This window comes from Pocillopora damicornis, chromosome 7 (genome assembly GCF_964200805.1).
Source record: "Pocillopora damicornis chromosome 7, jaPocDami1.2, whole genome shotgun sequence".
Lineage (NCBI taxonomy): Eukaryota > Metazoa > Cnidaria > Anthozoa > Scleractinia > Pocilloporidae > Pocillopora > Pocillopora damicornis.
This window is the reverse complement of record NC_142676.1, coordinates 2,848,596-2,862,580: the sequence shown is the minus strand read 5'-3', so window position 1 is coordinate 2,862,580 and position 13,985 is coordinate 2,848,596. Positions and strand designations below refer to the sequence as shown.

Genomic DNA, 13,985 nt, shown 5'->3' with positions numbered 1-13,985 from the left:
TAGTCGAAACGTCAGTCACCAACAACAGTTCTTCTCAGAACTACACTCATCCGGACGATCACACTACACAAACTACTGATACTCCTGGGTTCAAACCATTTACTTTACTATACAGAATAATTAGTGAAAAATAATGCAGCTTATGCACCAATTCCATTTCAGGAAATTGCAATGGTTATGATTAAGTTTAGATGGAGCGCTTATCGATTGAGTGCTTTTGAACCGAAACCAAAGTTATCAGAACGACCAATCAGAAGAAAGAAAAATACCCTAGGGGACCAATGAGTACTCAACTAAAACCAAGCAAACCGCCCAAAGCGCGGGAAAACGCGGGCGACCAATTCCCAATTTGTTTTAGTTTTTCATCTTATTGGTTGAGAGAGTGGCGCGAATTTTTTTGGACCAATCACAGAGCGAAGTAAAGCAAAACCATTGCAATCTCGGATTACCTTTGACGCTCAGTTAAAAATGACTACAAACAGTGTCAAGTGATTTGTTCATTGATTTTCGGACGTTTAAATTACTGGGAAATTTTAATCCTTTTTTAAGCAAGATTTCCTGTTCTCTGCCTCAGTCCCTCGCACTTCTTGACACATATGTTCAATGTCCCTGGTACCAATCCTCTTTGCCAGCGTTTTGTGCAAGTTTCCATGACACTTAATCATAATTCGCTTGCAAGAAAAACGGCCTAAGGGATCATTACCGGCTTCACTCGTGCAATTCAAACACTTCGTAATCTGTTACTTTAAATTTCTTTTTCCCCGTTAGGAATGTCGCCTGCTGGCCTGGAGGAGTGTCAAACGATCGGCCGAGATGGCTAAAACCTGATATATTTCCTTCTCCGTCCCTTGATATGATTTCCAGGTCGCGCTGTCCTCCAAATTTGGGTCCCAGGCTGCTATCACAGTAAAAACCTTTCAGATGAATTTTGTTTATCGGCATTTTAGTAGGTCCCAGGCCATGAGGATTAACCATGCTGAATAGGAATGCTTTTGATTGTGTGACCCACGTGACGCGACCTAGAAAAGTAACTTTTGTTTCAGAAACTCTATTAGAGGTATTGTTAGCTATGGTACCTTCATGTTGATTAAAGTTTGTACCGACGTTTCGTCATAAAATGTTTATATATTCATGCTATTGTCTAGGCTTTCTGCTGAATCAACGCCGTACATTCGTGCAAGAACGAAAGACTATATATGCCAATCCTTTTTATTTAAATTTATGAACCAGAAAGTAAGGAAGACTTAAACTTTATTAAAGTTGTCTTCTGAAAAAATGTAGAGGTAAACGGTCAGATGCAGTACCAACTACAAAGAACTGGCCAGGTATGTTTTTTATAGGCCGTGTACCAGTGAGCGATCCGAATTCTACTTGGTCAGCAATGGTGGATGTGTCATACGTGAAGATACAGTAAGGAAGTGGATAAATGTTAGTTGATAAATTCTGCAAGTGCAACTGACTTACCACTCATCCATGGCATGTCTGTGAATCCACCGAAAATATTGTTCACGCTGTTTACAATGGTGACAGTGGGTCCTTTGTTGTCACATTTGGAATGAAAGCTTTCGGCCGAAGAGCCATCGCGAGAAGCTCGGTACAGAAGGACCCAGGTCCTACGCGAAGAAGGCAACCAGGTTTGAAGCATCCGGCAATGCTCAATAGAAGTTAAAATCTTGGATTCCTGAAATGGTTCAGGAGATTTGTTTGCTTGAAGTGAAGATCCAAAAAAACTTGGCTCTTTTAACTCGTTAATAATTCCTGTTATCTGGTAGAAATCAGCCTCTTCTTCGATTTCCCTCAGAGTTTTTTCTTCATCCGGCAAAGTCAATTTCCCAGTTCGTAGGTAATTGAGTATAAATCGAAAGTGAGTTCCATCCCGGTCGATAAAGAAGGCGCCGTCCTCAGAAGGTCTCATTTCAAACTTTCCCGAAAACATGGCGGCAAGCATTGAGTCTGGATCTTTGGTCAGTGTTTGAAGACTTGTTGTGAAGTAATGGCCGCCAACATTGAGTTTTACAGTCGACGAGTACATACCACCATTCATTGCTAAATCCCTCGAAATGGGTTCTATTGACTTAAAAATAGGAAAAAATACAAAAATCATTTTAAAATTTGAATTAAAAAAATTCAGCATCATTTAGCATCGTGTACTTGCACTATTTCTTAATACACAGAAGTGATTATTAGACACTTGATATATGGTCCCGAGGGAAAACAAAACTAACTAGTTTCCCGAGGTACCATACATTTAGTGCTTTGTTAAATATTTAGACTTTCCCTTAAACAATCTTATGGCAAAAACATGCTGTTGTATCCGGCGCGCAGGAAACAACTGCGCAGTTGTATCCCGGTCGGATTACATTTAAAATTTGATCAGCGGCACGTGACCAAGAATCAACCAATGACAGTGCTTGTTTTGTTGAGCGAAAGTCTAGGTGTGTAACAATATCCTTTCCCAATATCCTCAAGTTCTTTAAAACTTCTAAAAGAATATGATTTTTATTTTTTTATGATGATGATGTTTTTTTTATTTTTTTAAGTAGCTTCCTGTCAACCAATGAATCCACGATATGAGCTAATAGTTTTGGGGTTCAGGCTAGGGATAAAAAAATGTTTACAATTGAGAGCCCCACCACGACTCAACTTACATATTGTAAGTATTTTTTTTTTTCAATTTGCAATTTAGTAGTTTCCAGCCTTAGGAAAACGTACCTTCACAAAAGTTATTCTTTCTCCGATAAAGTAACTGTAGAATTTCACGATAAATGCCTATTCATGACTAATTTTGGGTTATGCGTGTGCATTTATTACCACGCTCCAAAAATATACCATTTCTTTCTGCTCTTGAGCGAAGGCAGCGAATGAGTAATTTAATTTCACTTTCGCCTTTTGCATGATATTGATTCCATTTGAAGCTTATGAAGCTTGAAGTTTGATAGGCTAACTACAACGAGTCTTCGAAAGCTCTTCAAAAACAATTTAGAATTCAGAAAGTTCGAGTCCGGCGGCGAACTTTTCGTTTGAATTTGTTTTTCGGTGTAGCCTTGTGTCCTTAGGGTAAAAGTATTGTAATTCAGGTCAGGTTTCCTTCGAAAAGAAGATTAAAACTGGAGATAAGGGTTATCGCAAGAGGAGCAAAATCGAATCCTACAGTGTTGGCACCAAAGTGTTACTCTTAGGGATTTTAAGAAAACCACTACAGCAACAGCAACTGGAACGTTACTAGACTAAAGTGTTTATCAGCAGAACAGTGGCTGTGCACGTATGGTATAAATCTTTGCGTCCTCTGCAAAACAACGTGAAATGACCCACATCTGCGCTGTCTGGAGAACATGACTCCGACGACGGGTAATTTTTTAAATTTCTAATTTAACGCTACTCTCCGTATTCAGGTTCGAGATAGTTTTGACAGCGAGAAACAAAATTAATGACTTTAGAGTACTGCGAAATTCGTAGGCAAAACAAGTTCATTGTTTAATCGACGTTGTCGACAACTAACAAAGCCCACGCGAAGCTCGCAAATCACTATTTTGTTCGTGAAAATGGCACTCACACAGATCTTTCACTTTGCTCGATGTATGTTCTGTCTATTACCTTCCAAGTTGAGGTATATTTGTTCACTGTTTCCTTGCCAAACAACTGAGCTCAGACAATCTTTCTACAACCCCACACCTAGCAATTGTCATCAACACCCAGAGCAGTGGCGTAAGAAAGGATTCCCATTTGTGTGGCTAATTCAAAGACGTGTACTCGAATATTTATAGACGGAGAGTGTCGCAATCGTCTGGCAGACTGCGTGCTCACCCTGTTTTTAGTTGCAGTTGGCAATCAACTTATTTCTTCTTTGTTTCCAGGGTTTAGTATAAACAACTTAAAAGTCACGCAACTTTCACGATCCGTCAACTATCGATTGATTGAGATATCTCAAAAAGGCTATATAACCTTGGTAGTCTGAAATTTAGTCGTAAACATTCCTCTGAGTAAACAGTAAAGACACTAAGATAAACAAAATTTTTAATTGCTTGTTTTTATGGCCTTTTTTATGTCCAAAGTCAAGTGTTCATGAATTCTAAACGAGTTAATTAATATACAATTCAGCGTATATCATTTCGGAAACTTAATTTTTGCTCACTAATTTTAGTGTTGCGAATTGAAGGTGAAAAAATCACAATTTTCTCGAGAAAATCCTGATCGTCTCCTTCTATGCGAAAGCAAATCTAATAACTTGGTACAAAGACTTGGAAAAAAGGCCTTAATATCGCTTTAGTGGACAGATTATTGTAATTACAGTGAAAGTAATTTCAACATTTCTTACCAGAAAAGCCAGTTGCTACAGTAACCCAACACCTGCTTAAGGCCGAATTCACGCAAGAGAGAAGAGAGAGAAGTTGTGCTTTGATCAAAAACTATCATCACCCAATTTTAAGTGTGTTACTAAATTAGCGAAACTATTTTCTCCTAATAAGAGATGATCAGCCTATTCTTTTTAGGCTAAGCTTGTGATTTACAGTCGTGACTGTATGAAGTGGCACCGTACTGTGCGGTGACCTTGTTTAAAGCAGTTGGTTCGCAAAAGTCCCATAATTTTTTCCCTCAATTACCCAATTTTCACCTCAATTTCGCTGTCGTAGTCGCCCTTTGCTAAGGCCCGACAGTCTCTTTTTACTGTTTTCGACTTGCATCGAACGGAATCTAACGATCCCTTAAAGATTACCCAATCAAATTACATTAGGAATAATCTTTCACATAAAGTTTAATCCATGTTTACCTCCCAAAATCAATGTTAGAAAGATTATTGAGCAATTTTTTTTGAATTAAGAGGTAAATTATGGCGAAACGTGGCGTTTCTTTATTATTTTGTAAGACTCCCATTGTATTAAGCTGTCAATCTGTATGGATGAGCGGTTTATACAGGTTCGACTGTTATTGCAAAACAGATGTAACAATTGATTCAAGCTTAACGTGTGTATTTCGCAATCTGAAGCAAGCAGTAAGGTTCATATTGAGAGCACGAGCTTCTAGCCTCATGAGCACTCTCCAAATTTCCTCTGTGTTTCATATCGCGATATACAGGTTCGACTGTTATTGCGAAACAGATGTAACAATTGATTCAAGCTTAACGTGTGTATTTCGCAATTCGAAGCAAGCAGTAAGGTTCATATTGAGAGCACGAGCTTCTAGTATCATGAGCACTCTCCAAATTTCCTCTGTGTTTCATATCGCGGTATAAGCACGCTAACCTTGAACTATTGGCTTGTGACCCGATTGTAATTACCTATCCGGATTTAAAGTTATGAATAAAAGAAAGGCAAAATCGAACAAAGCAATATTTCGAGGACTAAGCTTCTTTCAAAGAAAAGCTAACTTTGTCCTTAAGACAAAAATCTCTGTAAAAGCGGTTCGGTGCATCCAAGAATCGATTTCTTTCAAACTCTGCCGGTGAATCTTTCTTAGTCTGAAAGTAACTGAAACCACCTTGGATTTTCATATATATTGAAAATTTTAGGTATGTGTGATTTTTGTTTGGAAAAAAGAAAAATAATACGGTAAACCTTGATATTTGTGCCTCACATTTATCAAAACAGAAGTCGAGAGCATGTAGGTATAGTCTAAGTGCAAGGCTAATTGTTGTTGTGACCTGTTGTCATGTGTCATGCATGTCTTCTGCAAGCTATCTATTTACTATTCCTACCGGTCTTTTCGTTTTTCATTTCAGCTCATGTGGATGATCATATCTCCGTCTTGAGACCAGGATGTCGACTGTATGAAGAAGGACTGTCAGGTAAAACTAACAAAAGCTCGGTCAAAAATGAGCTTTCGGTTCAGTGCAAAATAATATCGACTAGGTCTCTGAGGAAATTCATCCAAAATAGTTCCGCTCGGCGTGCAAACGATTACTCCATCGAGTCAAAAAGGACTTATTTTGACCTCAAAACGATCCCTTTTTTTTTCGTGGAAAAGCCATCGTGAACAAGACTGCCCTTGTGCGAAAAAAGCTAAATGGCGCCCTTCAAATCAAGCAAAGAATCAACGGGCAGCTGAAGCTGGTGAAAGTAAGTTCACTGAAATTCTCTCAGTTTAACTTTTTAAATGGGTCATTTCCTTCACCATTCAGGTGGAAATTTCAAACGAGAATGAAGTAGAAATGTTATTTCATCGGTCGCTTCCTTCCCCGAGGTGTCTTTTAGGCATCTCACCTTAGACATTTTTCATTTGCCGTCGGAAAAATTTTCAACATGTTTTAAGGTATTGTGCTAAATTTGAACTTATTTCCTCGTGTCTATAAGAAAAAAGTGGTGTCGCGAATGTAGAGCATTTTCAACACTAATGTTTATTGGACGCTAATTTGAGGTTAGGTTCTTTAATCTTGGAAATGGCTCCATAGAGTTTTCCGAGAAAACTCTACGTTAAATGCAATATATACATGCAATAACTTGGATAAGTTTTAATTGATGTAAGTGTGGTGAATATGCCGATTTAATGTTAACACTTTACCCCCATCGGTTTTCCGTTACACCCGTAGTATAAAGTTGACAACTGTTGTCTTTTCCTGTTGTTCTACAAACAATACTGTCTACCCCACTTTGAATAATCTCACTTACTCAGACGGCATTGTTAAAGAAAAGGAAGAGTAAAAACCGTCAAATTTATACCTTCAGCCGGACAGAAAGCCGAAATAGGCAAAGGATTTTTTACTTCAGTATCATTTCATTTGCTATTTTTTTTCTAGCTGTTTTTCGAAATATATCCTACAGTCCAAATAAAAGTACTATCGATCGAGTATGGCCGAGTGAAAGACCAAAACAATACAAGCGAAACCATTGGAGTATTTATGACTAGTAAAAAATTGGGTATGCCTAGAATTTCGTTGCTTTAACAGTCAAGCCTAAAAAATAGGGGTCAATATCAGTAACTGGGTAACTGTCCACCTACCCCTCCCCTAACCCAGCATTAACCTTAATTTGTTGTCAATTGACTGTTGTTGATTTAGGGGAGGGGTAGGTGGGCAGCTGCTCAGATACTGATATTGATCCAAAAATAGAACAAAATCTAGGCTCGGATCGTTCAGCGCGTACTAATGAAATACTACTAATAAAGAAGCCTTGAATGTGCCCCGTTCTGCCCTAAAGCAAGCAGGTAGGCGACTAGAGCACGAAAGAAGTGTAGGGGGGGACACGAGACATGGTGGAGTGTTTCCCCCTTCTTCTTGAGTAGACATCCCTCCTGCAACGGAAACTTAGGTGAAAATGCTAGACGGGACGTGGGAGCGTTGATAGGATTGTTTCGGAGGATGATATCAAGGAGGAAAGAAGATGCGGCTAATCCATAATCAAAATTACTGCGAGGTTGCAAATGTGAAACGTAAATGCTTCTGAAAAGCCTTCTCGTAAGGGTCAATGCTTCTTTTCAACTGGAAAGCAAAACTGGCAAACCAATGCAACAGCATATGCAAAAGTGCGACCATTATGATATGCCACTTTATTCAATTATAAGCATGAAGACAAAGGTGAAACTAAATTCTAAGTTCTGATTATTCAAACAAAGTTCAGTCGTTTTTTTTTAATAACTACACAATCCTCAATTTAGCTTGCCATGTTTGATGTTTGTTCGACCTTCAAAGGGGGTTGAACCACTAAGGTTCTCGTGGCTGTCAACATTACTCAAGATCACTCAAGATAAATTTCAGTCTCTGCACAGATTTTTTTTTTATAACATTTCACCGTAACTCACAAGCTACATGATAAAATATCCTTCACGCCTGATAGAATTATTTCTATACTCAAAAATTTATATCATTAACTGGCGGGGGAAGACGTAATATACTAGATCTAATACTAGTAGTTATAATTGGTGAAAGATCTTCTGTGATCTTTTTGTTGTCAGTCACTGGATTCCAAACACTTCGTAATTGGAAACGGAGAAATATTTACCTCCTGTTAAGAAGGAACTCTCTTGCCCTCGTGGACACTCGTATGAGGTGCCGAGTTCACTGTGGCTGTCTGTGTTCTTGTTTGCATCATTTGAGATGAATAGATCTCTGGAGATAGAAAAGAACAAAGAACCCCTGATGCCAAACGTGGGTCCATATCCGCTATGACCGACCATGCCAGATTTTTGGTTTTCACTCATGAGGGGCATTTTAGTCGGTCCTACACCATTAGGGTTGACCAAACTGAACAGGAATGATTGTGTGCTATTCACAAACGTCGTAACTGTGAACGAAATGACACATCATATAAATGCCTGCTGTATACAAATAGACTGTGTCAAGGATAGTTTTCGCCTTGATTTTTTTTCTGCATTTATTGAAATAGTTCGTTCCGACTATTCCGATTGCTTTCTTTCGTTTCACAAAGTACAACATGTCATATTTATCATAGTATCCTTTCAACCGAGTAAATAACTATTTTCTTTATTTTTTTGTCTATCATAAGAATATTGCTCCTTATAAATTACATCATGTTGCTATCTTATTTTGCTCATGGTGTTAGCTCTTATACTGGGTTATTTTCCCTTGATACATATTCCTTGCAGGAAAATAATTAGGGAAACTACATGCAAGAGAAAGGCCTTGAAAACAATGCACCACAATTTAATAATCATGTGTCACCTTACCTGGACCGGAAGCCCATGATATTTCCATGAAGCCTCCAAAAATGTAGTCTCCACTCTGTACAATTGTGACCGTGGGTCCTTTATTATCGCACCTGGAGTGAAAGTTTTGCGCCTTAAAACCATGGCGAGAGGCTCGGAATAGAAGGTGCCAGTTTTCGCATCCTGAAGGGAGAAACCCCCTTAGGGCATTTCGATGCTCTTCAGTTATTACAATCATCGACTCTCCAAATAGCTCGGCTACTTTCAAACCAAGTATAGGAGACTGCGTCGGATCATATGGACGTTCAAGCGCGTCAACTAATTCCTGGATCTGATAAAAATTGGCTTCTTTCATAACTTCCTCAAAAACTGTTGCATCTTCTGGTAAAGTTAATGTCCCAGTGCGAAGAAAATTGAGAATAAACCGGAAGTGGGTGCCATCACGGTCGATGAAGAAAGCGCCGTCTTCTGCAGGTTTCAGGTCAAATTTCCCTGAAAACATGGCGGCAAGCATTGAGTTTGGAGCGCCCTTGGTCAGCGTTTGAAGACTTGTTTCGAAGATGTGTCCGCCCACATTGAGTTTCACTGTCGAAGGAAAGTGAAAGTTCTCCACTTTCTTAGACAGTGCGTCGATTGCTTCCCGCTCCTGGCGAAGTTTCTCTGCCTCTCGCTTAAATACCTTGCAGGCTTCTTCTATTTGATTCAAAGCTTCGCTTAGATCTTGATCTTTACGCTGATCTTCTTCTCCAAGGCTACCCTCACAGTGGGTTTCGTCATTCATGTTTTCTAGCACAGACGGTCGCAAATTGTTTCGTTCTCTCAAAGCAGACACAGCCTTGGTAATCTGACCCGCACGTGACAACTGTGACCCACACGTGACAAGACTGGTGAGGGAATTTGTAGAGTCGAGAAACTGTGAGGAAGAGAAAGAAGTAAATATATCTTGCGGAAGAAGCGAACAGGTAACCAACTCGATATAAGAGTATTTCTATTATACAGTTAAGTCAACCGTGTAACAGCTTTGTTTCACTATCCTGACAGACGTTTTTCTGTGTCTATACTTGACATATCATGTTCACACTTTACACCCGAACATCAGTATGCATATTCTCCATACTGTTCTCTATACATTTCCTAAGATGCTGACAAAGAGAATTTGTTTCAAAAGCAAGAGCGTCTTTAGTTGGTGATCATTTCCTCCGTTCTTGTGAGTTTTAGTTGTGATTTTGTGTTGATATTGTAGGATATTCTAGTCACTCTTAGGGTCAAGGGAATATCTTCTCCATATTCTTCATGAGTGAACAATAGGTGTAGGTTCTCTCATATACCTCGATAAATATTTGCGTTCTGTTTGTATGAGTATCAACGGAGTCTAGCAAATTCGTTCTTTTGTCCTGTAGGACACTTACGCGGAGCCAAGATTACTGTAACTAGCTGGGTTTCCATTTACGTCATCTGCATCGCTTCCTTCAGCTTCTCCAAATGTTGGTCAGATGCCGTATCGTTGGCTTTTCCTATGAAGCAGCATTTTTGTCGGCTCCAGGCCCTGTGGATTCACCAAACTGAACAGGAATGCTCGAGTGCATGTAAACTTGAAAGTTTTGCAAGAATTCAAGGAAGTCTCAAAATAAATTATGCAAGGGCGGTAAATTACAAATAAGCACGACGTTTTGTTTTTTATCTGAACAGTTGATGTGGTGGCGCGAACTTTCCAGACTAATCACAGAGGATCTTAGATTGCGGGCTAGGGAGATGGGGGTGGGGTGGGGTGGGGTGGGGTGGGGTGGGGTGGGGTGGGGTGGGGGGTGTACATTGTATTCAGTTTACTATCAATACATTTTTATCCTAATTCTCACTAGAAATAACTTTCTTTTGAAAAAATCTCACGGTCATAATTGATTTTTCTGCAGTGGTTTGGGAGATGACGCTTATCCTATATGATTCTTTTCAAATCTATTTTTTGTGGTTAGGCCAAGCAGTACTCTTTCTCAAATTCAACGCGGTAGTCTTGATGTCAGGAAAGGGATGGCCTCTTGCATAACATAGTTGGTAAATTCGTACATTCAAATTCAACTGCACGTGAAGACGTAAGGGTACGTATTGAAGAGTAGCGGAAGGAACCTCACTTTAGAAAACATCTCAAACTTCAGCGTCGACATGCTATAAAACGATTGTTTCGTACGTCAGCAATTAGTTTATTAAAATATGAAGGATTTGAGAAGTCTATAGAACACTCAGGTAGCTAGAGGTACTCCCTGCTGCGCCTCGAGTTCAGTCTAAGGCATTTTTCATGCTCTCCAAACTTAGATGTATTTAGGGAGGTAACTCAGATTACATGGGAAAGCATTAAGCGTGCGCTGTTCGTGATAACGCGGTAAAAGACTGGATCTGAGCTCGAGACAAATAATCAAAAAGTGATTGCAATAACAGGATGAATCGAACAAGTCGGTGGTAAGATCGGGTTCCAGTTTATTTCATTCAATCAAGATGTCGATCTACACTCCACTGGTGACGAAGAATTTTTTACTCCAACATTCTTATTTTTCGAAAAATCTATGATTTGGGATAGTATAAAATGAGGTATTAATACAAAAAACCTCTCTTATATTGTATATTCCGGTTTTCTGTTTGTCATCAAGTCAATGTCGGATCCCAAACACTTCATAATTTGTTATTTGAAAACGTCCACTCCCTGTAAAGAATCTTCTCTGCTCGTCTCCTAAGTCGGGAGGACATTTATAAGAACAGTCAAGATAAAGTGAACCGTGGCGCCCTGTGATAGAGAGATCGTGTCCGTTGCCAAACGTTGGTCCATAATCACTGTGACATTTAATGGCGGAAAGCTGTTGATATGAATCTTTAAGTGGCAGTTTAGTTGAACCCAGGCCTAGTGGGTTGACCAAACTGAACAAGAACGCCTCGGTACAGGCTTTGTAACCTCGATGCAGTCCGCCTAATGATGAGATAAAATTTCAAATTAATCCAAATACCTGCTTTTAGAATATGCTGTGTAACATCGACCTTATTGCACGCGTGCTGTGACAAGAGAATTTGCATCATGACAGACAAATCCTCTGATGAACACCAAAAATGATGCTATCACTCTTCGCTCGACTTGATGCGCCCTTAGTGAGATAAAAAATGTAATATCTCCCTTGAGATTTCGATGCGACTCCGAGGATTACTCGACAAATTTGACTTAGAATTCTGAATGACTTTCAGATATTAAGCAGTTTCAAATGTTTGTTCATTTAATTATCAGCTTACGTGAAACCGGTTTAAACGAAGAGAGGACACTTTTGTGTGAACCGGGTGACGAAACGAAACTACTCTTATAAAATACTCTGCTCCTTGCTTTCTTGCATACTAATTGAAAAAGCAACCCAGCCTGCCCCCAAAAAAATTTCAGTCCACCACTGTCTGGCTGCCAAGTGACATTTAAAGACAATGGAAGACGTTGGCACTTCGATACCTCTTGTACGCTCAATCTAAATGTCTTGTTAATATTAACATTTGAAAATGACTTTCAGTGAACTCGTGAACTTTTTTCGTCTTTACTAATCATTTGAAAGAAAAAGTTGCCATCATGATGTTACGAATGTAACCGCCTATGTTTGTATTTTAAACAAGAACAAAGTTAATTTTGTGCTTGCGTTACCAAAAAGTTATCGCCTTCAAATGGAAAAAAATTAAATTCACGGGTCACGTACATATAAGAAGGCAAATCACGCCTCACGAATCATGCTCGCCTTTCTGTGAAGTTCACGAGTCACGTTACTTTTGGCCGTCACGTCACGTATAAACCCTTTTGCCAACCTTTATGGCGATAAAATTCTGTTTGAACTGTCGAATTTTATAATGACCGACCTCCGGCAATAAAAAATTCTTGATTTTCTTGCCTTTACTACGCAGAGGTCCTGCAATCGCGACAATGATTTGAAAATCGTTGCTTTAATACGCAAATTTACCGCTCACGCAATTTTGTCTTCGCTGGCTAATACAAGCGGCGTGACGCAGCAGAACGAAGGATGAGAGTGAAGAGATTGACAAGAATTTGCCATAGGAGTAAAGGAATAAACTTTATGTAGAAACTGAAACATAAGTTGCTAATTGTACGGAAAGGTTTAAAGATTAGGTCAGGCACACTATGTCGTACTTCGGTTTACAAAAACTTACTTTGCCATGGCATCTCTGTAAATCCTCCGAAGATGTTGTTTCCACTTTTAACAATGGTAACCGTGGGTCCTTTGTCGTCACAATTGGCGTGGAAATTTGCAGCTTCGAAACCATCTCGAGTAGCGCGATATAGAAGACACCACTCTCCGCGAAACTCAGACAACCAACCTAACAATACTCGTCGATGGTCTTCATTTGTCAGGATAACCGAGTCTTCAAAAGGATTGTGTAAAGGTCTAACTGCTTGAATTTCAGTTTTAGTGGACTTCATCTCGTCGATTATTCCTTGAATCTGATAAAACTCAGCTTCTTCCGCAAGTTCTTTTAGAAATGTTGCTCCATCTGGCAAAGTTAATTTCCCAGTGCGGAGATAATTGAGTATAAACCGGAAGTGAGTTCCGTCTCGATCGATAAAGAAAGCGCCGTCTTTAGAAGCCTTCATTTCAAATCTCCCTGAAAACATAGCGGCCAACATGGAGTTTGGATCCTTGGTAAGCGTTTGAACACTTGTTGTGAAGGTATGTCCTCCGACATTGAGTTTCACGGTCGAAGAAAAGTGAACATGTTCCAGTTTCTTCGATATGGCATCCATGGCTTCCTGCTCATGGCGAAGTCTTGTTGTTTCGTCCTGTAGAATTTTAAACACTTCTTTAATGTGATATTCCACGTCTGCGAGCTTTTGATTGCCTTTTTGTCCTTCATTTAGACGCTTTTCATCAGCCATTTTCCGTGTTTCAATCAGGAATATTACAAGCGAGGATTACAACTCCACGCACAGAGGACAAGACTCCTTTCGATCGATTGAAATCGAGGCTAACGTGACCGGACAGGGGGAGGGGCTGGGGAATTTTTAGGCTATTCAAATTTTCTTCTCTGGAAGCTCCCTAGAAATGATTTCACAACGAAATCTCGAGGGAGATACCACATTTTTTGGCTCACTTAGTGCGCATCAAATTTTTTAAAATATATTTTCCTCCATGATTTATTTTGGTCGATGTTCAGCCTGATCGTACGGAAGTAGTGATCGACTGGTGACGATTTGACAAGCTTGGCTGACGTCGGTCATTAGTTTTCCATCATGATACTAAATGAGGGAGTGTTTCCCCGGGTATCAAAGGCGGAGTTTCTAACCCCCACCGTTTCAAGTAGCGGGTTTCTGCTTCGACAGCTTGATTATGCCGATAATCCACTGGTTAAGGTGTAGCTAGGGGAGG

General features: G+C 39.6%; 3 protein-coding genes and 1 long non-coding RNA gene across 7 annotated transcripts; 1 reads left to right on the top strand and 3 right to left on the bottom strand.

Moving 5' to 3' along the window:
- Positions 1-103: 103 nt before the first annotated feature.
- On the bottom strand, positions 104-3,773 carry LOC113678625 (BTB/POZ domain-containing adapter for CUL3-mediated RhoA degradation protein 3-like). Of its 4 annotated transcripts, none has more exons than XM_089211420.1 (3): positions 3,595-3,773; positions 1,465-2,074; positions 104-1,031 (listed from the first exon to the last, which is right to left on the bottom strand). In XM_089211420.1, the coding sequence occupies exons 2-3, from the start codon at positions 2,042-2,044 to the stop codon at positions 709-711; spliced, it is 903 nt and encodes a 300-aa protein (XP_089067546.1). In that variant the 5' UTR covers positions 2,045-2,074; positions 3,595-3,773; the 3' UTR covers positions 104-708. The 4 variants fall into 4 exon arrangements, with proteins under 4 accessions (XP_089067546.1, XP_089067548.1, XP_089067547.1 ...); XM_089211422.1 differs by having other exon boundaries at positions 104-1,019; XM_089211421.1 differs by having other exon boundaries at positions 104-1,019; positions 3,554-3,733.
- LOC149042055 (uncharacterized) lies at positions 3,118-10,332 on the top strand. Its single transcript, XR_016188171.1, has 4 exons — positions 3,118-3,348; positions 5,717-6,053; positions 8,536-9,557; positions 9,996-10,332. It is a non-coding gene; the product is annotated as an uncharacterized LOC149042055 (long non-coding RNA).
- Positions 7,461-9,502, bottom strand: LOC113678623 (uncharacterized). The gene is made up of 2 exons (XM_027195519.2): positions 8,617-9,502; positions 7,461-8,213 (listed from the first exon to the last, which is right to left on the bottom strand). The coding sequence occupies exons 1-2, from the start codon at positions 9,374-9,376 to the stop codon at positions 7,885-7,887; spliced, it is 1,089 nt and encodes a 362-aa protein (XP_027051320.2). The 5' UTR covers positions 9,377-9,502; the 3' UTR covers positions 7,461-7,884.
- Positions 10,333-11,047: 715 nt separating the features above from the next.
- LOC113678624 (uncharacterized) lies at positions 11,048-13,842 on the bottom strand. The gene is made up of 2 exons (XM_027195521.2): positions 12,772-13,842; positions 11,048-11,548 (listed from the first exon to the last, which is right to left on the bottom strand). The coding sequence occupies exons 1-2, from the start codon at positions 13,493-13,495 to the stop codon at positions 11,235-11,237; spliced, it is 1,038 nt and encodes a 345-aa protein (XP_027051322.2). The 5' UTR covers positions 13,496-13,842; the 3' UTR covers positions 11,048-11,234.
- Between the last annotated feature and the right edge of the window lie 143 nt (positions 13,843-13,985).

Excerpts from the sequence above, each read along its gene's own strand:
- LOC113678624 (XM_027195521.2), bottom strand. The coding sequence starts at position 13,495 with ATGGCTGATGAAAAGCGTCTAAATGAAGGACAAAAAGGCAATCAAAAG. Across the intron at positions 11,549-12,771 it reads TACAGAGATGCCATGGCAAA|GCGGACTGCATCGAGGTTAC; the intron begins GTAAGTTTTTGT and ends TCTCATCATTAG.
- LOC113678623 (XM_027195519.2), bottom strand. The coding sequence starts at position 9,376 with ATGAATGACGAAACCCACTGTGAGGGTAGCCTTGGAGAAGAAGATCAG. Across the intron at positions 8,214-8,616 it reads ATCATGGGCTTCCGGTCCAG|TTACGACGTTTGTGAATAGC; the intron begins GTAAGGTGACAC and ends TTTCGTTCACAG.
- LOC113678625 (XM_089211420.1), bottom strand. The coding sequence starts at position 2,044 with ATGAATGGTGGTATGTACTCGTCGACTGTAAAACTCAATGTTGGCGGC. Across the intron at positions 1,032-1,464 it reads AGACATGCCATGGATGAGTG|TTACTTTTCTAGGTCGCGTC; the intron begins GTAAGTCAGTTG and ends CTGAAACAAAAG.